The sequence below is a fragment of the Nannospalax galili genome, unplaced genomic scaffold, assembly GCF_000622305.1.
Source record: "Nannospalax galili isolate Female #2095 unplaced genomic scaffold, S.galili_v1.0 scaffold962, whole genome shotgun sequence".
NCBI lineage: Eukaryota > Metazoa > Chordata > Mammalia > Rodentia > Spalacidae > Nannospalax > Nannospalax galili.
In genome coordinates, this window is record NW_008348537.1 from 1,592,323 (window position 1) to 1,617,174 (window position 24,852).

Sequence of the window (24,852 nt, forward strand, 5' to 3'; positions counted from 1 at the left end):
TATTTTCCCCAATAACTTCTAACTGATTGAACTACATGGGTTCTGGGACAGAATAGTAAGCAAAGAGGACACAAATGTCTCTCTACAGTGGTGCAGTCATTATCATGATAGGGGAATGTGGTCTTGAACCATAGTTTGATGGAAGGACTGAAGGTCCAAGAAGGACCATCAAAGGTGGCATCTTCTAAGGAAGACTTTGACAGAAGAGTAGGTGTTAAAAGAAAGACATTAGTCTTAGGAAGGAGGAATAGCAAGTAGGAAGGCCAAAGACTGAAATTTCAGGCACTGAGAGGTTCCTGGTGTGGTGAGACGGAAGGTGTCTTAGTCTCTTTTCTGATAAAGCACTCTAACAAAAGCAACTTAGGGAGCAAGTGTTTATTTTAGATTATAACTCCAAGTTGCGATCCATCATAGTTAGGACGTTCCAGGTGCTTGAAGGAGCTAGGCACATCACATCCATAATCAAGGCTAGAGAGCAACAAATGCATGTATACCAGTGCTCAGCTCCCTTTCTTGACTCTTACATAGTCCAGGGCATGGTGCCACTGATGCTGAGTTCTCATCACTTTAATTAACAATCAAGATAATCCCCTCAAAGACATGCCCAGAGGTCCATTTCCCAAGTGATTCTAGATTCTGTCAGATGGACAGGCAATACTATCACAGAAAGAAACACATTAGACTGTCAAGTCTGTACTCCAAAGGCAGTGCTCATCCACTGCAGGTTTGTAGCCAAGTAATAGAATTGTTTTTGCATTGTGAAATGAGCTGGATGTTGGGAGGAGAGGTTTGGGGGGGGGGCAAAGTTGAAGTTGGAAGGCTACTGGGCAAATGAGGAAAGGTTTGGGGGTTGTGGCTCTAGTCAGTGCAAATGACTAGCAGAAGGAGCAGTCAAGAGATGAAGTCAACATCCTGCCACACTGTACTTGAAAACTGTGACCCCAGAGCACACTTCTAGGCTTTTATGAGCAGGAAGCCTTCCAAGCCCAAAGAGGTCCCATTCCCCGCCCCCCCCTCTCTGGGGGTGGGGTGGGGGGGTGATCATTGCTTCAGAATTGCCATCACCAAAGAGCTTAGTGGTTGTTTGACAGTCATGAGTACAGGAAATTGGTACCCATACAACAGGCCTTGGCTTATCGGTGAATGGTATTCCAGAACTCTAACTCAAAAAGAATAAAACCATTAGGGAGATTTAGTCTCTGGCAAACTATTCAGTTTTCCAGCTCAAGGAAAACTATTCAGTACTCCAGCTCCTTGACAGAATATGCCACCTAGATAGAAGGCTAGCACTTGTTGAATTGTGAAATGCCACCTTATAGGAAAAGAGCTGGAAGGGCCTCACCACCCAAATCAAACACAGGCTTTCGGCTATGATGTAGGCCTTGTTGCTCCTTTAGACAGATGTAAAACCTGGGGTCTCAGAGGGCCACGAGGGTCACGTGTTAGAAAAATGGAGACAAAGTCTCGTTACTGATGCCAAAAAAATCATACCCTTCGTGAAATGCAGAGGACCAGGACCGTGTTTGCATGTGCTAGTGAGCAAAATGCTCCAAGTTTATCTGGTAGATTTGAGGACACAGGGTGAAATCCAGAGGGACAAGCAGTTGCACACCCACTAAATTGACCCTCAGTAATTTCAGAGCAGTTTCTCTTAATTTATATTAAGCTGGACCCACACAGCTCTTAGAAAGCCAGACCTTGTACCAAAGGACTGCAGTGGTCATGCCAGGTAGGATGTATGGCAGAAGAGAGCAAGGGCAGGCCAAAGAATCTGCTAATCCCTGAAACCATTTAGGTTACGAGTTGAGAATGTTGTTCATAGAAAACACCCATGTAATGTCAGAACAAGGTCTATGCAACACAGCCTCAATATAATCTTGAACTGCCCTCCATGTGCCATGAACACATGGAATCATCATGTGAGAATGCGTGGAATTGTTTGCAAGCTGCAAAGGGGAGATTATATTCCCTGGGCAAGATATCTTTCAAACTGTGACTAAGAGGGAGTCTCATTAGCTATTGCCCTCAATGCTCTCCTAAACCTGACCACAGATCTCTGCTTCATAGATAAGGAAACTGGGGTCCTGAGAAGATGAACCTTTTGTTCAGCCCAGCTGGTGAGTGGTAGAGTCAGACTTTGCAATAAACACTGCCAGCTCTGAAGGCACATGCTTTTCCTCTGTTAGCAGTGCCTAGCAAACTGCTAAGCAGACTACCCTCACTGATGCTCCCTTCTGCCCTCAAAGCTTTACTCCAGCTGCTTCTCCTCCAAATGTCCTTCCCCTATATCACAGTGTATCTGATTGTGGCCTCCCCTCGAGCTGCAGCTGAAGTCCTGGTGCTGTGTCTCATCCTGCTAGCACAGAGAGGGGTTCGGTGCTTTGGAATGAATGTGTGGCCCCTTTGCTGCACTGTGACATCACTTCCTCTCTTCAGTGATGCCAGGACTTGTCTGGTCCACTCTTCCAGGCTGAGAACTCATTGAGCACTAAGTTTCCAAACTCACCCAGTGCCTTACCCTGAGTAGGTGCTAAAAATATATGTCGGATAAGTGGATTACTGATGCTATATAAAGATTGTGGGCATAAAGACAAGATCTAACGCAAGAGTAGGAACACAAGGAAGCCCAGAAGATCTAGTAGTAGGATACAGGAGCACGTTTAAGTGAACAACAAAACCAGTGGCACCGTTAGACTACTTTACCTGAGGCCTGTTTGATTCAGGGCTTCAACAAGTCTTTCAAAGAACCAAAGCTTTTCTCCATGCAAAGTACAAACGTCCTGTGAGAATCCCACATTTTTATTAGATATGGCTTTGCGACAGAGATCAACACAAACTAGGAAAATTCTCCAGAACTTACTACCAGCATGCTGCAGATGTTGCTTGAAAAATGGACCAATAGCAACAGTGAATTGTAAGAGCATATTTCCTTTGGTGTCTGTGAAAAAGTACAGGTGCACTAACTAAAAAGTTTAACCACCGATTTGCTGATGCCTCCATCACATCATTTGCAGGTTTTTAGACAAATGTTAAAAAGGTTCCATGTTTTCCAAAGAAGAGACAGTTAATGATGGTGATTTGGAATGTCTTGTTTTAGGGACATTGGAGACACATGGAGTCTTCAGAATTCACATGGTTTAATTATAAGAGCTATAGAAAGTAGAAACCATTTTTCAGTGACACAGAGGGACGTTTGAGTTATATAAGTATTTTATCATTAAAAAAATAAACCTCTGGTCACTTTTATGTTTTTAAAGATTTTTAAAAATTTGTTTTTGTTTAAGTGAATTATATGTATCTGCCTGTGTGTGAATTTGCCCATATGCATATAGGTACCCACAGAGGCTAGAAGAGGGTTTTGGATTCCCTGTAGCTGGAGTTATAGGCAGTTGTACGCAAAGTGACTTGGATGCTAGGAACTGAATTCTGGTCCTCATGGAGAACAACTAGTGCTCTTAGCCCCAGGGTCATCTCTCCAATTCCCTCTTTGATCTTTTCTTTGACATACAGAGTAAACAATAGAACTCATTAGGACCAATGCTAAATGACAGTGGGACCTGGAATAGGCAAGCTAATAATACGAGGCTCCACTGGCCTCTGTGCTATGTATTGTACCCACTGCTCATCCCTCTCCGTGGCTCCAGATCCTAGTCAGTCCACCTACTTTTATGAAAGATTCTGTCCCTTTTCTTCAAATTGCAAAAGAATTTAAAGGATTTTTCTACTGGATGTTCTTCCACTTAGGAGAGTTCAAAGCTGTGTACTAGTTACTGAAGCTCTAAGCATCAAATGTCAATGATGTGTGTCCTCACAGTCCATAAGAGTTTTTCATTGTTTGCATGCAGTTAGAACCATGTACATATAAGGAAAGGTGAATTCCAAAGTCAGGCTGTATCTTGCCTCCGTTTCTCCCTCTGTCTGGGCCATCTCAGACCCACAAGCTGACAACCTTCTTAGACATCATTGTAGATATGTGTTGGGACTCTAGTTACAAATGAAATCCATTTGAATCAACTTAAGAAAAAAGGATTCGGGTATCCCAAACACCAAATGTAAGATCAGAATGACTTTCTGGTTAAATAAGGCAGAATAGTAACATTCTCTGCAATCACATTTTTATCTTACCCCTAAAAAAGAGCAGGATCTTTCTCAAGGTAAATCAAAACAGTCTGGAAAAGAATGATGATTGGGGAGGGCTAGAGATATGGCTCCATGGTTAAGAGCACTGGTTGTTCTTACAGAAGACCTGGGATCAAATCCCAGCACCCACATGGCAGCTAACAACCATCTGTAACTCCAGTTCCAGGAAATCCGATGCCCTCTTCTGTCCTCCGTGGGCATTGCATGACATGGGTACACTTCCATACATGCAGGCAATACATGCATACACATAAAATAAAAATAATAAATAAAATATTTAAAAAACAGTACTGATAGTGCAGTTCTGATCACTTCCCAGCCCCATCATGAGTCGAAACAGACACAGAGAAAACTGTCACTGTTTAGGGACATCTCCTTCAAAACCACGTGCAATGGGGCTGGAGAGATGGCTCACTGATTAAGAGCACTGCCTGCTTTTACAGAGGACCTGGGTTCAATTCCCAGCACCCACACAGAGGCTAACAACCTTCTGTAACTCCAGTTCCAGGGGATCTGACACCCTCTTCTGACCTCCTTGGGCACTGCACAACACGGGTGCACTGACATACATGCAAGCAGTATACTCACATACATAAAATAAAAATAATAAAATATATATATTTTAAAAACCACATGTAGTAAGAGCATCACCTCTCTTGTCTATTTTTTCACTTGTAAAATGGAGTGGTGCAACTCTGCACTCTTGGTTTTAACCTAATTCTACTTAAAAATCACTTCTCATTCTTATCACTGTCCTTTTTCTTTCTTGTGTGGACAGCTGCCCATCAGAAGAGCAAATAACACTGGGAGACAACGACCTGGTTTTCCAGTTCTGAGGTCCTCTAATGGGGAAAGGGGCAGCCCCTGGGGTGCGTATCACATGGATGACAGAACATCATAGTTCAGTCTTGACCAAACTTGACCACCGATTATGCTTCCTAGTGTGGCATAAACTTTCAAAATTTGTCAGGCATCCCAAATTAACAATATTGTCTGAGAAAAAGCAGAAAAAAGAAGCAGATTTGGCAGGAGGTCAACTGGAAATTTTCCTATGCCATTATGTTTGGGGCATAGTTGGTTCTGGTTTAGATCTAGGCCAGGTTCAAAGTGACTAATGTGCAGCAGTGTTCCAGATTATTCATCCCTATATACATCACTAAACAGCCATTCTTCCTCTAAGATTGATATTAAATGTCACCTTGAGTGAAATGTCTCCTACCTGCCCAGGTAGCCCATAGGTCTATCATTTCTGTACTTCCATGGTAGTGACCTTGGGCCTTGCCCATGTGTTTCATCAGGCCATTGGCTCAGAAGGCAGAGTCTGTCTCATATCCATATTTGTTCAACATTGAGGCTGTGGTGTAGCCATCATGCTTGGTGTCTTAGGATTTGTCTAGGTAAGTGTGATCTGAGGCAGGTTATCGAAGTTTCCTCAGTTTCTTTATCAGTAAAATGCTCATATCCTACTCTACTGTATTGGAGGAGGATTAAACAAAATGATACATAACAAGGTACCTGGTACCAAACTCATCATGAAGCGGAGGCACATCTGTAGTTCTGTCTTATTTTTAACATCCCAAACAGCACCAACAATGGTGGCCTAAATGGCAGTAGTGTGTTTACAATCATGAGATCAAATCCTGACTCAACCACATAATAGCCAACTGTGATTCTGAGCTAATTCCTTAATATTCTGATGCCTCAGTTTCTTCATAAAGTAGAAATGCTGGTAATATCTGCCTTATAGATTTAAGTGAATAAAGAGACTATATAACACACATATAAAGTGACTACCCGGGCATTTGGCACATGGTAGGCACAAAATAAAAGCTAATGCTTGTTGCTGTCCTCAGTAATGGAGGATGAAAAGAACAGCAGCAAGATTACAGGCCCTTTGGGTGCCTCTCTATGTTCTTTGACCTTTTTTTCTATGTATTTTGATGAAGATGAATCCACATTAGTAGAGGCAATGCTTAATGGCCTCCTGTGAGCTAGACTTGTCCAGAGGCAGCAAATTATCATATTCTTTTTTCTTGAGGTTTCCAGTGGGATACGTCCATTCTAATTTAATAAACCCCTTTGTTTAGTAGCTGACTCGAAGAGAAAGAGCAGATACCCATTTCCAAATGCATAATTTGTATGTGCATCCAGACCCTACCAACATGGGAGTCGAGGAAGTGTACGTATCTGTATACATTCATTTGAACCTGTGCCAACCAAACTTCACAGTTAATTGTGTCTCAGCAATTTTCTCTTAGAAGAACTAATTAATATGCAGGCTTCTAGCTGTGCTTTGGCCTTTGTTCGTTTCTGACTCAAATTTGTACTGTTTACAGTGTTATTTCGGCAGCTGCCATGTAATATATAGGGCAAACGGACACTCTTCTTTGCCCTTCACTCCACTTTAGTCCAGCTCCTTCCTTGTGGCTCCCACAGTGGAAGAGAAAATGGGAGTGCACATAATGGAAGTTTATCATTTGTAAAAACAAACTCAAGGCTGGAGCTCAGAGCACATGCTGTCTGCCCAGGGGAGAAAGGAGCTTTTTCTGAGCAGGAAAGGTCAGCCCCAGGAAAATAATGGTATTGCTTTCATCAACAGGTAATGCAGGTGGTGAAGGAGCAGGTTATGAGAGCACTTACAACCAAGCCTAGCTCCCTGGACCAGTTCAAGAGCAAATTGCAGAACTTGAGCTATACTGAGATCCTGAAAATCCGCCAGTCTGAGAGGATGAACCAGGAAGATTTCCAATCTCGCCCGATTTTGTAAGTTTTCCACTTCTGACCTTTGTCTCCCTTGCCTGGCCCACCATTGCTTGTGTGACAGCAGGACTATGTTGTGAGCTCATTAGAGAAAGCTAACAGAAGACCTTTGAAAAGATCACCATTTAGGTGGGGCTGATTGACAATTCCTCAAGGAGGGGCTTGCCAGGGTGGCCTGAGCTGAGCAGGAGGTAGAGGCAGTTGTAGCTGTCATAGCTATAGAGAATCCTACAGGGATTTGTAGCAAAAATGCTCTGGACTTCTTCCACACTTGGAAGATGAAAAATGGTATGTATGGGGAAGGCATATTTTGTTTTTTTTGTTTTTGCGTGTGGAACTGTATTTTACACAGCACCCTTGGAATGGCAAAATGTCATGTCCATCCAGAGAGAGGCCCATTATTCATTAAAGCATTATTAAAATAGCATGAGTTACAGCAAGTGGTGTGAGAGCTGTAGAGGAAGAGGAAGAATCACCCTTCCCCTGACCAGGGGTTGCTAGTGGTTGGTGTCAAAGCATCTCCTATCACATTTAAAACTGTATACCTATAGGCTCTGAGTGGGGAGACAGAAGGCTCCCCTTTCACAGGCCTTTACATTAAATGTCACTTACAACTATTTCTAAATTTCATGTATTTCCATTTCTAAAATGTGAATATGGAAAACAGTTACTGTCTTATTTGCCTCATCTCTTCTGAGACCTGCCCTGCTAAGAGTTCAATTACATTGTATAGAAAGGAAATCAGAGAAAAAGTGGGAATTAGAGATTTGAGTTATTCCACTCTGTCCTCCAAACACCAGACAAGCCTTCTTCTGAACTTCCTATGAAGCCTACTTGAAGCATATGTTCAGAAGCCCATCTTCAACATGCCTTATCCTGTTTCTGATTGTCTATTACTTCCTCTCTGTTCCTTGCTTCCATATACATGCTACGTGATATTTATAATGGATATTAATTTATGAAACACTGTTCATTCTATTTCATTTCCTCACATCCCTGTGAGATAGGCAAGTATTATTTCCAAAGAGGTGGACGTTAGCCTAGGAAGGAGCCTGGCCTTGAGCCTGCTGATCCCTCAGCTACTCCTTCATCCACCCTATCAGATCTCCACATGTGCAAGACTGAAAGAAAGTTTAAAAGTGCACAGGTTAAAAAAGGGTGATACTAGCCAAGCAGTATCATCTAAAATGTGTTTTCTTATCTTAAAAAGCACCATTAGAAACTGGATTCAAACTGTAGACTTCAGTGAGTATGAAGTTAAACAGCAGGGGACAGAAAATGTTTCCAAGGTCTTTGGCTCATATCATTGACATATCCCAGACATAATACTAGCCCTAATGAGAGGCACAGCTGGGCTGTTTTACTTGGTCCTCAACTAGGAGATAGTAACAGTCAGAATACCAAGCACAGAGCCCTTGGGATACATGGCTGGCTCTGAGAGATGCAGTCTACCATCAACAAAGAGCTGTGGTACCACACCGTGTCCAAGGCCTACATTCACAAAATGTTGAATTTCAAAACCTCTGTTCCAGCAAATGTGAACATACGATGACGCCTTGTTTTGCTCTTTACAGTTCTTAAGACCCAAAAGGAAAGCTTGAGGAATCACTTCAGTGAAGGCCAAGCGATTCGAAATTATTCTCACTTCAGTAAAGTCAAGTGATTCTAAATTAATGTTTGACCATGACTGTTCCAAGGGAGAGCACCCAGTCTGCGTCCAGGGTGAACACTTCTCCACTCTATCTTTGTATCTTTACTTGCTACGCTCTGCGTGCCACATGCTAAAGTTTCTTTTTCCTTTATTACAAAGAGCCTTCATACCTGTTTCTTGTATGAGGAGAAGCAGTGCCAATGGAAAGGAAATCTCCTGTATGGGGGTAGCTAGAAAGTACCAGGGCCTCACTGTAGTGCTTGGTATATCAAACTGCAGTAAAGTAATAACTAGGTATGAGGCTCTATTGTTCCAGCAAGAAAGAAGGGGCAAGCTTGATCCTTATCTCATTGTTAACTCAAACCAGCTGGTGGGAGACAGGATATATTTGGTTTATTAAAGGGATCTGTCCTCCAACAATCTGTTTTGTCTATTTCAGTGATCTGCTAGATAGGAACGCATTGTGGGACTGGATGAGGTCTAATGACTCATATAATAAACAGTCACCCAAGAGAATGAGATAGATTGTGTTTGTTTTCTTTCCTTCTTTTATTAATTTAGCAAACATGTATTGGGCGATTCCTCAGTAGACTCAGCCCAAGGTACTGAGAAGCACTTGGTGCCTCACTATCCAGACTTCAAAAGTTTAGAGGCTGGGGCTGATCACAGTTTTCAGTTACAGGAAGCACATGTGAGTTGCTGCAAAGACCACAGGAACTGCATCTACCAAGGCTAGGAGTTAGAATACTGAAATTTTAGAGCTAAAGAGCACCTTTAAACCTGAACATTTCAAGTCTTTGTAGACAGGGACAACAACCTGGCTGGAACTCCACTGACTATCAGAATGTCTCTCCAGTATCTCCAGTCAGAGGACTCCATAGAGCGCTGTCCCTTGAATGGCTTCCTGTGTACCACATACAGCACAGTGGCAAACCTCAGATGCATGCAGACCCTGTCATCTTCATCTGGATAAAAAATGGTTATGTATCCCAAGAAGAAAAATGTTAACTCTGTATGAACAAATATTTGGGGAATATCTATTCAGTGGACTAAAGAAACAACTCTGTTTTATTTTTTAGTGCTTGATTAATGACTTCAAAGAGGATTTGCTAGTTAGTATGACTTAAAAGAGAAGATAAACCGGGCATGGTGGCATGCTCCTTTAATCCCAGCCCTTGGAAGGCAGAGGCAAGTGGATCTCTGTGAGATTGAGGCCACCCTGGTTCACATTGTGACAATCAACAAAAAGACAGAAAGAAAAAGAGAAGATAAATCCGCTCACACGATTAATTCAAGTTAATAGGTAGAGAGACCCTGTCAAAAAACAATCAACAAAAAGAGAGAAAGAAAAAGAGAAGATAAATCCGCTCACACGATTAATTCAAGTTAATAGATATAAAAAGCTTAAATAGTATAAAAGTTGACCATTTGACACTGAGTTGGAAGAAATGAAGATGAGACAACAGTAAATTGTGTTGAAGTAAAATGTGTTGAAACCCGAATCACGATCTCAGAGACCAGGTCAGATTTCAGTGCCACCATTTGCCTTCTCAGAGCAGTCACGTAGCCTATTTGAGACCTGATTTTTTCCTCTCTAAAAATGAAAATGATAAAAGTATTCAGATCATTAGACTGCTACAAGGATTCAACACAGGACTATCTGACAAGTAACTAGCATGTGCTCAGCCCATGATATTGACTGAAGGAAATGATTACTCCTATTATTAAAAATGAGAAAGCATGGAATTTAGCAAGTTGTGTCATTATTAGTAAGTGGGAAAGTGGATACTGTGAATATATTTGTATATGCCACATACAGTCTCAGAATATACAGTAGAGAAATAAGAAGTTTTTAAAGACAGAGGCAGAAGTAAGGCTGGTACATATATTACCAACTACAGCCTTCCTAAAATCCAACAATGTTTCATTCAAAGCTTATGCCAATAGGTCAGTCGGTACAGATACACCATCTTCAGTGTTCAAGCACTTGACTGATACTTATTGACATATGATACATGCTGGTCACTGTTCTATGTGTTAATGATTCAGCAGTGAAGAGAACAGATACAACCCTAACCTTTGGAGTGATTTCCCAACACTTGTGGTGATTAATTTTAGTGTGGAGAAATAGATAATATACATGATAAATAAGATTACAGCAAGTTAACTGGGGATAGATGGGATGGGTATATAAGGGATAGAGTATAATTTTGAAGAATGATTAAAGTAGATCTCTTTAATTAAAATGATAAAATTTGAATAAAAATGTATTAGAGATTCAGGGAACAGGCCATGTAGATATTTGGGAAAAGGATAGTCCAAGCTGAGAGAATTACCCATGCAAGGGTCAAACTAGATCCGGGTGTTCAATGAATAATGAGATAATGTGGCTGTACCAGAATAAGTGAGGAACAAGAGGTGATGCCACTAAGATATCTGGACTGTGAGTGCAAATGGACTTGTTGAGAGTCATTGGGGGTTTTAAGAAAGGGACTGACATGTGTTCTATGTTGGAAACAGACTTTGAGGAGGCAAATTTGACCACAGGAAAATCAGTTGAGATGCCGTTTCACTAATGTAGCAAGACATAAGATTAGTTTCTCCTGTATATTAAATATATTTTAAAGAGAAGACTAGATGGTATTTCCTGGCTGATTAGATGTAGGTATACAAGAGAAGAGTCAAGGACAAGGTCCTCAAGATTTGAGACCTGAACAACTAAAGGGCAAAGGGAATAGAGTGGTTTGAACAAAGCACCAGGAGTTCAGCCTGGAACATTTCAAGCTGTGAGACATCTGAGAAGATGATTAGACAGATGAATGTGGGGTTCAGCAGGGAGGTCCAGGGTGGAAACATAAATGTAGGAGTTGTCAGAATAAAACTGGTACTTAAGGCTATGAGTCTGTTTAGTTAAGTAACAGAAGTTCAAGGGCTGAGCCCTGAGTCTCTGCAGAATTAAGACAGAAAGATCTGTTTCCATGAAACAGGTGTTATTACTCAGCTGAAACCTCTGAAGAGCACTTCTAGATCGGGGTCCTCACAATAAGGCTCATGAGTCAAATATGCCACTACCAGTTTTGTAGATAAATTTTTATTAGAATTTGGTCATGTTCATTTTTCTATTGACCTTATAGTCTACAAGGCCTGAATATTTTACTATATGACACTTTACAGAAAACATTTGCCAACTGTGTTCAAATGAACAGTAGGGAACAGCTCAGCAGAGGACAGACCCCAAGCTGAGGAGGTACCTTATAGTCCAGAGGTCCTATGAGACTTCTGTGTGCTGCTCTGGCCTCACTGGACTTAGAATTGTTTTCTAGAAAAGCTACCAGATTGAACTGCTCTTAACATATTCTTTTACCTTCCCTGTTTTAATCTTTCTCCTTCATTTGCAAGTATTTTGGATAGAATTGGAAGGCTATCCAATCAATACAAAGCCAGTGATCACCTGATCCCAGCCTCACTGATGCTAAGTCAACAATTTCAGACTGAGTTACAACACCAGGTTTTCTTACTTGGATTGACTAAGAGACATATAAACATATTACGAGTTATTTGAGTTTTCTTAATATGTGTGAATATATAGCTACTAAGTCTATTTGCAAATAAATTGGAAGAAGTCAGAAAAAGAAAAGGCTGTCTTATTTTCCTTTGCCCAAACCTGTTTGAAGTCTTTTTTTTCTGTAACAAAAAAAGGGTAACTTTTATAGATTCACTTGTAGAAATATAGAATCACTTCTAGCAGTGCATCTGAAGTCAGTTAAGAAGTGTATTATAATGATATTTGGGTCTTACCCAAAACATCACAAAGCATCAGTTAAAATTCCTTGGAATTTCCTCCTCATGGTCCTAATCTCTGATTCATCTTCTGCATTTTAATATCTCAACCATAGACTAGCAAAACTATATACATCCTAAGAATCAACGAGGTTCCAAACCTCTTTTTCATATGTGCTCTCCATCCTCAGAGGACACCTCTTCCTCTTGCCCACTTACCCAGACTTCTAATTTGGCAGAAGTGAGTTATTGCCACAAGCAGCTGCCCATGCAGTTCCTCACCTTCTTTGCCATTCAGTTCAGAGTTCACCAAAGCTGAAATTTATGGAGTCTATTTTACAAACTGAATACTGATAATAAATGGTCTTAGTAATCTGAAAGCCTGAGCTGAGACCCTCAGGGACCTATGCAAGGAAAGTGTGAGAAGTGCTCCAAGCTGTATTATTAGGGCAGTATTTCCATATCATACTTTATAGCGGGAACACTTTCAAGTGGCAGGATCTTAAAGCCATTTAATCAGCCCTGAAATATTTATTAATTGTCTTAGTTAACTTTTCCTGTGAGTGTAATAAAACACTTTGACAAAAGCAACTTAAGGGAGAAAGGGCTTATTTTGGCTCATAGTTTGAGGTTAAAGAACATTGTGACAATGAAGTCACAGCAGTAACTTAGGCAGCTGGTAACATTCATCCACAGTCAAGAAGCAGAGAGTGATGAATGCTTGTGCTCAGCTCACTTTCTCCTTTTTATATAGTCAAGGACCTCAGCCCAGAGAATGGTGCCTCCCACAGTGGACAGGATTTCCCACCTCAATGAACCTAATCAAGATGATCCCCCACAGGAATGCCGAAAGACCTTTCAGATGATTCTACATTGCTTCAGGTTGAAAGTTAAGATTAACCATCACATTAATGGAGTAGAGTACAGGACTACCCTGTTAGATTCCCAAATCCTTTTATGTTACTCTCTTTCTTTCTTGTTCACATTAGCACAAGGAAGATTGGAGTCTGTATTTTCTTCTACCCTGAGAAGTTTCCTCATCTTACAGATGGGAATAATGATATTAATACTTATCCTTCAATTTTGTTTTTATCCAGGGGGAATGATATTAACTGAGATAAAATTACATAGTACACACCAGGCTCATAGGTGCTTACCAACCACTAATGCCTTCCCAACCTTTAAATGAGGACCAGGTGAGAACAGGTGGCCTATGCACTAGTGCCAGAAGAACTTCCAAGTTGAGGCCAAAGCTGATGAATATGTAAGCCTCAAATACATGTAATAATGGTCATTTGGAATGTTTGGACTGAGCAAAAGGAAGATTACTATTACCAAAGTAAACTCAGTTAGTGATGTCTTGCATTCCTGTTCAGCATTTATAGACTTATACTAACACTGCCTCCTTTTGGAGTCACAGTGTTTGCTCAGGAACTATTCTCATCCCCTCTTCATAATTAGGAAACTGAGACTAGATGAGATGTAGGAAACACTAGTTACAGACACAGCTTAGGCTAGATCCAGTCTTCTGGCTACTAGATCCATGTTGGACGCAGAACTTTCAATACTGTTCTGAGAGCTGAGCTCTGAGGCTCCCTGGGCAGCTTAGACTGGAATAACACTGGCTTTACTAACCTCAAAGGCCAGAATGTTAATAAAACTTCCTAACATAAAAATTCCTTTAAAAGCTTAAAAAAAAAAAAAAAAAAGCCATTGCACTCTATCATGGTATCTTTGCAGCATAGTTTATCTAAAACTAAATTATATCCCATTAGCCTGAGACAAGATACAAATAATTTTAATTTGTCCTCTCATTATCCCAATCTCTGTGGGCTGGAATCTAGGACAGTGTTGTGGCTCTCATTTGTGAGAGATGTAATAGAAACCAAAACTGGTCCTGTGATTTATTATTTGCTCAAGAGACAGTTAGTTATGGGACAGCAATTGCATGGTTGGTTGCCCAATATTCCTGTTTATCCAGATCACAAAAGTAATCTAGAAGGTTTTTTTTAAAAAAAAAATTATTGAACTTCTGTATTCCTATGCAGCAGTTCTCAATCAAATCCAGACCCCCCTCCCCCACCCATGCCTCCACCATCCTCCCACCAGACTCCATGCATTCCACTGCACATGGTAAGTCCTATCCAGTTATGCATTTGCACCCAGATGCCCTTCAGTGCAAATTTGTCCACCGAAGTCCAGTCAGTCCATCCAGAGATTGTGTGTGATGCATATTCTCCCCAACCCAACAGCAACCAGCCTCCAACAGCTCTCAGTCTAGGGCCAGCCGACCACCCATCTTTTTCCTCCCCTCTGGACCCTTGTTCAATTGAGTTGGCATAGGTTCTGTTCTCGATGACACCATTGCCACAAATTCACATGTGCAAGTTTCCAGTGACCTAAAAGCCTCTACTTCCCTGTGTTTATGAACCAGCCCTGGCTCTTACAATCTTTCTGGCCCCTCTTCCACAATGGTCCTTGAGCTGTGGGTGGGCGAAGTTCAATATAGGAGTCCTAAAGACTCCTAGTCTTTAAGAGTGGCCTTCTGTATGCATCATACTCTGCTGTACAAGGAAGGTTTACTGGTGTGAGTTGAGAGATGCATTAGTTTCCTCTCTACCCCTTGTTCTGCTATGTTCCATGAGCCTTAGTTGTAGAGGTTCAGCTGTAGATGTGTCACCTAGTACTGGGCATCTCTCAAACATATATTCTCTATCTGATCAATTATGCAATTCTGCAGTAGCCTCCATCTGTTTCAAAAAGAAACTTCTTTGATGAGTGGTTTACGGTATGCTTGTCTGTAAATAATAAGGATCTATATTTAGCATATAGTAAGAAATTTCATTTATCTAGAGATATGAAAGAGATAGGATTTTCTTTACAATCTACATCCTCTACTGTCATGTGTATTTGACTGAGTTTACAGTGCCACCCATGAGTTTACTCCCACCAAGGGGGCTTCAAGTCCAATTAGATAGCTGTTGATTGCCCCCCAGATAACAGTGCCACTACTGCACCAGTAGAAGTAGTTTGCCGTGTCAGTCCTTGTACTTATTAGGTTTTAGGGCTGGATTGGACCTTTGATTGTTTTTCTCTCTTGGCAGTTTGCATATTATCACCTGGCATTATGATAGCCAAACTTTGGTTAGAAGGCTTTCAGGTCAATTCTTGCTCCATTGCTTCAAGTCCTGTATCTGAAGTATGTCCTGTGTTCAGCAGTAGGATCCCATCTACTAGTCCTGGAAGACAACCAAGAGGTTTGGCAATAGCCTGTGTTATCCTGGAAGTCTCCTGGACCACTATCACCAACCACTTAAAGGGAGGTCTCCTCTGTCTGGCACTGTGCCACCTGCCAAGCATGCGCCAGTATATACCTGCATCGATGTTCAGACACTATATGTGCACCTCCTATTGGGGTCCTGAGGGCACCACAGACCCTCTGGGTTTCCTAGGCCCCCAAGACTCACCCATCTCCACTTCTTCCTCCCATTCTTTCCCCTTCTTTCCTCCCCAGTCCCAGCACCCCCATTATCCCTACCCTCCCCCCAATAACACCCACCTCCCACCATCCCCCCCCTCCTGACTTCCCTTTGTCCCCCACACTGTGGTCCCTTGCATGTCCCTCCCTCCTCTCTTCCCAGTTGCACACCCCACTTTCCCCACCTCCCCCTGGTAACATCTGTTCCTGACTATCCCGCTCCCAGGTTCTTTCTTTTCCTTTACTTCCATGTATCCTTTCCATTTTCCTGACTCCTGGTGTTACATCAGAGTTTTATACTCACATATAAGGAATTGGTGCTATACTCTGCAAATGAGGGAGAACATAACATTGCTTGCTTTGCTGTGTTTGTGTTACTTCACTTAGTATAATACTCTCTAGTTCCATCCATTTACCTACAAATTTCATAATTTCATCTTTTCTTATTGCTGAGTAGAACCCCATTGTGTAAATGTACATTTTCTTTATCTGTTCGTCAGCTGAGGGACATTTAGGTTGTTTCCATTTCTTAGCTATTGAGAAGAGCAGCAACAAACACGGATGTACAGGTACCTCTACAATAGGATGAGTCCTTTGGGTATATGCCAAGGAGTGGTATAACTGGATCATATGGTAGGTTCATTTGTAGTTTTTAGAGGGCTCTCCACACTGCTTTCCATAGTGGTTATACAAGGTTGCATTCCCGTGAGCAGTGGTGAGCATTCCTCTTTCTTCACAACCTCTCCAGCATTTGGAGTCTTTTGTTCCCTTGATTTTAGGCAGTCTGACTGCGGTAAGATAGAATCTGAAAGTGGTTTTTAATCTGCATTTCTCTAATTACTAAGGCTGTTGAGCACTTTTTAAGGTGCTTCTTAACCATATTTATTTCTTTATTTGAGAATTCTCTGTTCAGGTCTATTGCCCATCTTTTTGTTGGGTCATGCATTTTCTTCTTTGTTTTTTGAGTTCTTTGTATATTCTGGATATTAATCCTCAGTCAGGTGTGTAACTGGTAAAGATTTTCTCCCACTCAGTAGATTTCCTCCTCCCTCCCTTGGTTGTTTCTTTTACTGTACAGAAGCTTTGTAATTTAATGAGGTCCCACTTATTGTTGACCTTAATGCCTGAGCAGTTGGTATCCAACTTAGAAAGTCCTTTCCTATGCCTATATCTTGGAGGGTACTGCCCATGTTTTCTTCTAGTAGTTTCCAAGTGTCAGGTTTTATATTGAGGTCTTTGATCCATTTAGGGTTGACTTTTGTGCAGGGTGAAAGATAAGGGTCCAAATTCATTCTTTTGTAGGTAGAGATCCAGTTTTGACAGCACCATTTGTTGAAGATACTGTCTTTCCTTTAGGAGTTTGGTTTTGTTTTTGTTTTTAATCTACAGTGGAAAAACCTAGGGCCAGAAATTTTTGTCTTAGATTTCTGTAAGTCACATCTGTACCTTTGTAAATAAGGAATTTCTCAGAAGACTTTGTTGTGGAGGATCATCCCTAACATCATAGGCACTTTTGTGAATATTCCATAAATGCCAGGGGTTCTAGTGCATTACTGCAACAGGTAACCCTGCCTGGATTCTCTCGATGTCATTTAGAGGATCTCTGAATGACTCTTTACAGTGCCAGCTAAGGATCCTGGGGTATTCATGAAAGGTGACATCTCACATTCCTGTTCTCATATGCCCACAGTGCTAGCCATCATCAGCTGTCTCACAAGGTACACTACGGAATATGATGTGTTTGTCCTCCAACAGGGAACTAAAGGAGAAGATCCAACCAGAAATCTTAGAGCTGATCAAACAGCAGCGCCTGAACCGCCTCGTGGAAGGGACCTGCTTTAGGAAACTCAACGCCCGGCGGAGACAAGGTATTGTTTAGGGATACTCCATATTCAGGCTGGGACAGCAACATCTTGCTTCTGGGCAGTCACAAGAATATGGTGTTGGTTCAAGCAATCAAAATAAGTGCTTGTCCTGGCATGCACAGGGAGAACTGAAGTCCAGAATTACCAAAAGACCCATGGAGCTAAGGAGCTATTTTTTGCCATTTAATGGCACAAGATGACTAGTGGTAGTGCCAACAGCTAATAATGCCGTGAACTACCAGGCACCAGGCTCTTTAAATGTGTTACTTACATAGTCATGTGCCATATAACATTCCAGTGAACAGTGGACCACACATTAATGGTGGCCCCTATTAACACTGTACCATCTCAGTTTATATGTAAATGTACTTTATGAGGTTTGCATGATAAAATAACCTGAAGATGCATTTCTCAGGACATAGTCCCATTGTTGAATAATGCATAACCGTATTGATCCAATCTATCCTCAAAATCACCGTATGAAGTAGCTACTATAATTACACACATTTACAGATAACAAAACAGAGTTCCTGAGAATTCAGTTGCATTGTAGAGTTATGGGAGAGCAAAGGTTCATCCTCTACAACTACATGCCCTTCTTTTTACTTTTTACTGAAAACTTTTTCTATTTTATGTATTATTATATCTCTGTATGATTTGTGTGTGAGTGCAGGCATACACATGCCATGGTACATTTGTGGCGATCAAGGGACAACTTTGGAAGTCAATTCTCTCCTTCCACTATGGGCTCTAGAGATCATACTCAAGACATCAGGCTTGCATAAAGTGCTTTCACCCACTGAGCCAAATCTCTGGCCCCATGTCCTTCTTTTTAATGACTCCCTGCACTTTCAGACAAACTGGGACCCACTGTAGGGTTGGCTCTGGTGCTTTTAGAATGGATGGATGGTTCCTCATTCAAAACTTCTCCACAGTGAGTCTGTTCCAGGTCAGAGTTCTTTTATTTGAGGATGTAAGTACCAGTGAATTAAGGTAAGGGAGAATAAGTTTTCATAATTTTTCAAGAGAGATTTATGAATTGTCTCCATAATTTCTAACTTCAAAATGCCAATTCAAAGTTTCCAATATAGCAGGCCCACTAGGCAGGAAGCATCTGTTTCTTTGCCTTGTTTTCCTACTCTCTTGACAGACAGATGATTGCACAAAAAAATTCATATCATACTGTCCTAGAAGCAAACACCTAGAAAACAAAACTGAAAAACAGCATTTGGGAAGGGGTGAGAAACTGAGAAAGAGCCAGGCATAAGCAGAGGCATCAACAGCTGTGCTAAGGACAAATGTCAGCTGTGAGCTGGAGATCGCCTGGCAGGTAGTTCGGAAGCTGGATGGATGCCTTGCCCAGACTCAAGGCTCACCCGTTAACGACAGTATTAATTTTGTGTTTGTGCCCATCTCCGTAACTATTTCCTTTAACCGCTCTATGCTGAGTGTTTGGTAATTGAAATTTGTCAATGTTACCATGAAAAATCACATCAAAGAACTTCCAAAGACAGAGCTTCCTGGAGAAATGAAAGTGTGGGTTATTCACAGAGAATGGGAAGCCCTAACTGAGCTTTATACCAGGCCTCAGGAGAAGACAGAGGCAGAACGAGAAAAACCTGAGCTACAGCTGGGACTGAGAAAGGCCTACATTCAGAAAGCGATAGAACAGAGAACTCTTCTACTAAATCGGCCTTCAAAGGAAGTGTTCACGTCCTCCTCTCTCATTGCGTTCCTTGTGTTGGCACCATGTCCAAGCTCACGCTGTTCCAAGAAGACATTACACTATAGAGATAATAGCAGGAGCCCTGGACCAAATGGTACTGGTTTGCTCTTGTCCAACTGTATGGGCATGAACAATTTCCAATCAGTAACAATACCTGTTTCTTAAGGTTATAGTTCAAGGAATAGTGGCAATCAGAAATGTAGCTCTTAGAAATCAAGGCCAAAAGTAGCTGTTGTTCTTCTGGAAGGCTGAGTAGGATAAAATGACAGGGCTGAGAGTGAAGAGACTTCATCCTAGTCCTCTAGGCTCTGTAATTACCCTCTGAGTGTCTTCAGGCAAGACATGATTTCTGGAGGCCCATGAATTCCTACCTAGAAAATGGGAGGCTAGCACTAAAGAATCTGAGAACTGTTAGACAGTCAGTTGTATGCCTTGATCTTCTTGCTGTCTTTGGGAAGATCAATATCCAGGATATATGGTCCCATAAAGGTAACTTAGAACATTTTCTTTTTGTACTTGACATTGACCAAATGACACAGAAGTATTGGGATGAGAAAGTCAGATAGAGGCCACCAAAATCTTTCACCAATGCCCACCTGAGCCCTAATACCGTTCAGGTATATTTAACCTTCTAGGCTGCTGCAGTATTCTAGGCTGCCCATGGGCTGATTCTACTATGATATCTCAGTTCTAGATAATTGCAGATTTTTGTTTTTTAAAAAAATCTTCATCCCTCATTGCCAATGAGCTACCTAATGAAGAAAAACATTAGCATCTAACTGATAAGTTAGACAGAGGGAGCAGAAGTATTTGTGATTAATTAATAGACTATCCTTCTGCATCCAGGAAGGAAGGCTTTTTGGTGTTTTTTAAGTGGATTTAGACCTAGTTACTGACCCTCTGCTTAAAGATAGGAATTCAAAGCAGCCTGTGCTGTACTTAGTTTCCTATCACTCCATCAAAACATTACATTTAGATTTGCACAGCTTAATGAGGGTGTGTTGGAAAATTGATTTTCGTCCCTTCAAGTTCAAGGGGACCTCAGAGTAGCATGAACCCCTGCCTGCCAGGTACCATCACACATTAGAGCTGATACTTCCCATGTGAAGGACCCTTGGCCATCCCTCTTCAAACCTGTACAACAGTGAGGAGGATACAGATTCAGTAATTAAGTTTACCTCAGAAATGTAAAAGCTTCCAGTCCCACAGAACTGGGCAGTGGAGGAGCAAGCATAGAGTCTTTTCCTTTGCCACATTTGGTTAGAATATCTATCCATTGGTACTTGCCTGTCTACCTGTCCCATCCACAACTCTGCTACTTGGACAGTCTGATACGAACAAGATAAATCTGGGCTTCTGGAATATCTGGCCACATTCAAACTTTGAAGCAGAAAACTGTGTGATACATGTTACCTGGATTTGAGTCCCAGCCTCCCCACTCCCAACCTGGGTAGCCTTGGGCAATCCGCAGTTTGAGCTTTTTTTCTTCTTTTGTCATGATACTACCTCCTATATCAAGTAGTTAATTGCAGGGGTTAAATAAAATTGTATATATTTAGCACTTAGAATAGTTGGTACAGAATCAAGCATTCATAATGATTAATTTGGGCTTGTAGTCATTTTGATTATAGCTTTTAAACACAGAAAGCAGAGTAGTATTGGATGTCACATGCCTGTTTTCCACTTTCTGTTCTGGCTGCACAGTGTAGAGCTGTGCTATGCTTTTCTGTCCCATCCCCCCCCTCCCCACCCCGCCCAGGGGACAGTGAAAGCGAAATCTATGTTATGTTATGTCTATCTTAGGGCCATTATTTGTGTTACAAGAATCTGTAGTCTCCAGAATTGGCCCTTACTTTCTATATTTTGGAAATTAAGTTTTCTCAGAATCACTTGCGTTTAATGGTATTGATAAGAGCCTTGGGCAAAACACCCAGAGAGTCATTTCCAGAAATGATACCATAAAGCTTGCTTCTCACTGAAGATACTGGGTAGCATCCTTTCTTTAAGTGCTAACATGACAAGGTCACCTTGGAACGCAAAGCTGGATGTGACTTGTCTTCCTACCTCTGCCAGCAAGGCCTTTGCACCTCAGTACTCTTGTAGCCCAGTCAGAAACCTTATGTTATATTCAGGCACAGTATCTACATTAGTCCTTCTTGGGAGCAAACTGCTTCTTTCCTGTATTTTTAATTAAATTTTTCTTTTAGTATTTCATGAAATCTAATCAACTCATTTTAGCAAAAACGCAAATACAAATAGATGAGTATTTTCAAATGAAGAAAAAGTAGTTGAATTTTGGGAAAAGGCATTTTCCAGTAGATCAAATTAACAGGTAATTGCCATTTCAGAAATATGGAAGGGTGAGTAGTGAAACAAGAAGGGCCATGTTCTCTGATGGAATGAAGGAGTCTGGGAGCAGCCCTGTGGAGGCAGGATGGATGCTTTATGTGTGTCTTATTCATGCAGTTTGGCTCTTACTTTACCAAGTAAAGAACAAAGATCTTTAAGTTTTTTTTATCATTTATCCAAGGCCCCACAGCTGAGTGTCAGGACCAGGTATAGAACCCAGGTGTGTGTAGCACCCCAGCATAGGTTAGATGGGGTCATCTTCCCGAGCCATGAACTGGGAAAGGAGGCACTGTGTCCCAGGAGGCAGAATTCTGAATCAAAACACAAGACTCTGGTTTGAAGAGCAGCTAGTGAAGTGAGAAGCATTTGAAAGGCAGAGTGACCTTGATTGCTGCCTATAGCTGCTATTTCCCTCCATTGGATCAACAAAAAAACTGTGGATCTCATCGTGGGGAAGGTGGCATTTCCCTTTAAAGGAACTGTCCAGACATTCTGCTCTTTGACTTGAAAAGGTTGACTCGTAGGCAAGATGTGGACCTTGTGAACACAATGAACAGTTTAGGGCAGCCTAGGAAAATGCAACATCCTAATGGAAGTGCTCTAAGAGCATAGTTTAGAAAAAGCTGCCCCTCCTTTGTGGCTCAGGATTCCCAGGGCCTGCTATCAAATATGGCTTCTACATCCAATGCAAGGAAGTTCCCTGCTTCCAAAGCAGACTTGATCAGGACTCCATTCCTGTGCCTCATGGAATAACCAGCCTGTCACATCAACGGTCGCTATTACTCAATGTGCTGGCCTCCCCTGAACACCAAGAGGCATGCTACCTGTGGCTAAGTTGATTAAAATGAAGGAAAATGTAAAATTTGTTTTGTTATTATTAGATAAGGATACATACGGAGTGTTTCCATTGTTGTGGAAAGTTCTGTTGAACAATGTTGTGAGAATTCTGCTTGTAAGTGATTATTGGCTCATAATAATCCATGAGACATTGGGAATAGCGTCAACCAGACCTTCCTCCCAGGTTTATGATTTACCATCATTAGAATTGACTGTTGACTTGACACAGCCCAGAGTCATCTGAGAAGAAAGCCTCAAGTGAGAAATTTCCTAGATCTGGTCTGTGAGCATGTCTTTGATTATTGCCTGATGCAGGAGGGCCCAGCTTTTGTGGATGACAGTATCCCTAGGCTAATAAGAAAGCTACCTAAGTGTGAGCCTATGAACAAGCCAGAGAGCAAGCCAGCAAGCAGCTCCTCCATGGTCCCTGCCTCATCTTGGGATTTCTGCCCTGACTTCCCTCAATGATGGATTGTGACTTGAAGTATAAGCTAAAGATTAATCCTTTCCCCCCAAATTGCTTTTGGTCAGAGAATTTTATCACAGCAGCAGAAAAAAAAAAGAAAAACCATGAACTTTGAAACCCACTATTCCCTCTGATCATTCACATGAGAGAGTAGGGAAAATGGAAGGAGGGATGGACAAATGGAGGGAAAAAGAGAGGAAGAGACAGAATAAGAACGAAGGAGAATACTGAAATATAAAATTGTCTCCTGCCAGGTGTGGTGGTGCACACCTTTAATCCCAGCACTCGGGAGGCAGAGGCAGGAGGATCTCTGTGAGTTCGAGGCCAGCCTGGTCTACATAGTGAGTTCCAGGTCAGCTGGGGCTACAGGGAGACCCTGTCTCAAAAAGACCAAAAAAAAAATTGTCTCCATATTTTTGAGTTTGAGGATGAAAAGACAGCTATTAATAGCTATTAACATGCTCTCATTTACAATTGACCACAAGACTTCCACATTAGCTCTTACTTCCTCCTTAGATGCTAGAAAATGATCTTGGATAAGGTTCTCACTGCTTCCTGTTTATTGATTTAATGACAAAATTCCCTCTTCCATTGCCCAGAGGGATTGAGGAACTCAGCATCATGCTGGGTCCTAAAGGAAAATGCACATTTTTCTCACAAAAGAAAACCACAAATCAAGCTGCTGCTGGTGACTGGCACAGATGTCTCTACCACCATGCCAGTGTGCTCTGCTGATGGGAGCTGGCAGCTTCACTCTCCTTCATAGCAGAATTATGCAAGTCCTGTTGCCTCTAAACCTTGGGGATCCAGCTTCTACCCCAAAGAAAATGCTACCTGAGCATCCTCTGATTTGATCACAAGTCAAGACAAGCTTCTCAGCCTTCTCAGCCCCCACCCCCCAAGATTTCCTACTTGTTATGAAAGGACAGAATACATTGTGTACATCAGGCCTACATGAACCGTTTTGTCCTTGACCATTTTGGTAGTGGACAGAGTAAGGGAAACTTGTAAAGACAAAGAGAAAAAAATAACTAGAGGTAGGCAAAAACCCAAGGGAGGATGATACTGTATAAATCAAGAGAATTTAAGCTTTTTAGGAGGAAGACATTCCATCAGCTGTAAGCCAGACAGGCAGAGTTCTAGGCAGCTTTTTCTGTTTTCTTTTAAATAAGCCCATCCACCTTTGCAAGTTAAGTGGTCATGTCTAACAAGTGGCAAGTAGCTATGGTCTTAACAGTTCATGAAGTAAGAAGATAATATGTAAGAGAAGTTCCCTATTCCTAATTTCCTGCCATCTAGTAAGAGTTCCTGGATCATCTTTGTCCTTTCCAGACCCAGAGACAAGAGTGTCGCCATCTTTCTCTACATTGCTGCTAAGAACCAAGGGAACACCTTTCCCTTGAGTGTCCAAGTCTCTCATGTCTACAACTCATTCTTATGACTTCTTGCTACTCCACAAAGAGTACTGGGTGCATTGTAGACTTACTGAAAATATTTGTGGATAAATAAATTTATACTGAAAATGTTAGCAGTAAAATATTTTTAAGATCTAGCAAATTAATATCTTTTACAGAGGAATGTAAGTTGTGCAGTTCATTCTGTGTCTGTATTAAACTATGTAGCAGTTCAATTTCTTTTAAAATTATTTTATTATTTTTATTTTATTTTATGTTTATGAGTGTATTGTCTGCATGTATGTAAGTGTACCCATGTTGTGCAGTGCCTGCAGAGATCAGAAGAGGATGTCAGATCCCCTGGAACTAGAGTTACAGATGGTTGTTAGCCACCATGTGGGTACTG

The 24,852-nt window shown here is 41.5% G+C and overlaps 1 protein-coding gene across 5 annotated transcripts in view; it reads left to right on the top strand.

Moving 5' to 3' along the window:
• The window catches only part of Elmo1 (engulfment and cell motility 1), a 624,760-nt gene that overhangs the window by 573,030 nt on the left and 26,878 nt on the right, over nucleotides 1–24,852 (top strand). For all 5 annotated transcript variants that reach the window (XM_029569533.1, XM_008845428.2, XM_008845430.3 and 2 more), the window contains 2 exons: nucleotides 6,740–6,903; nucleotides 17,565–17,677. In XM_029569533.1, the coding sequence (XP_029425393.1) occupies nucleotides 6,740–6,903; nucleotides 17,565–17,677 (277 nt within the window). The remainder of the gene's footprint in view (nucleotides 1–6,739; nucleotides 6,904–17,564; nucleotides 17,678–24,852) is intronic.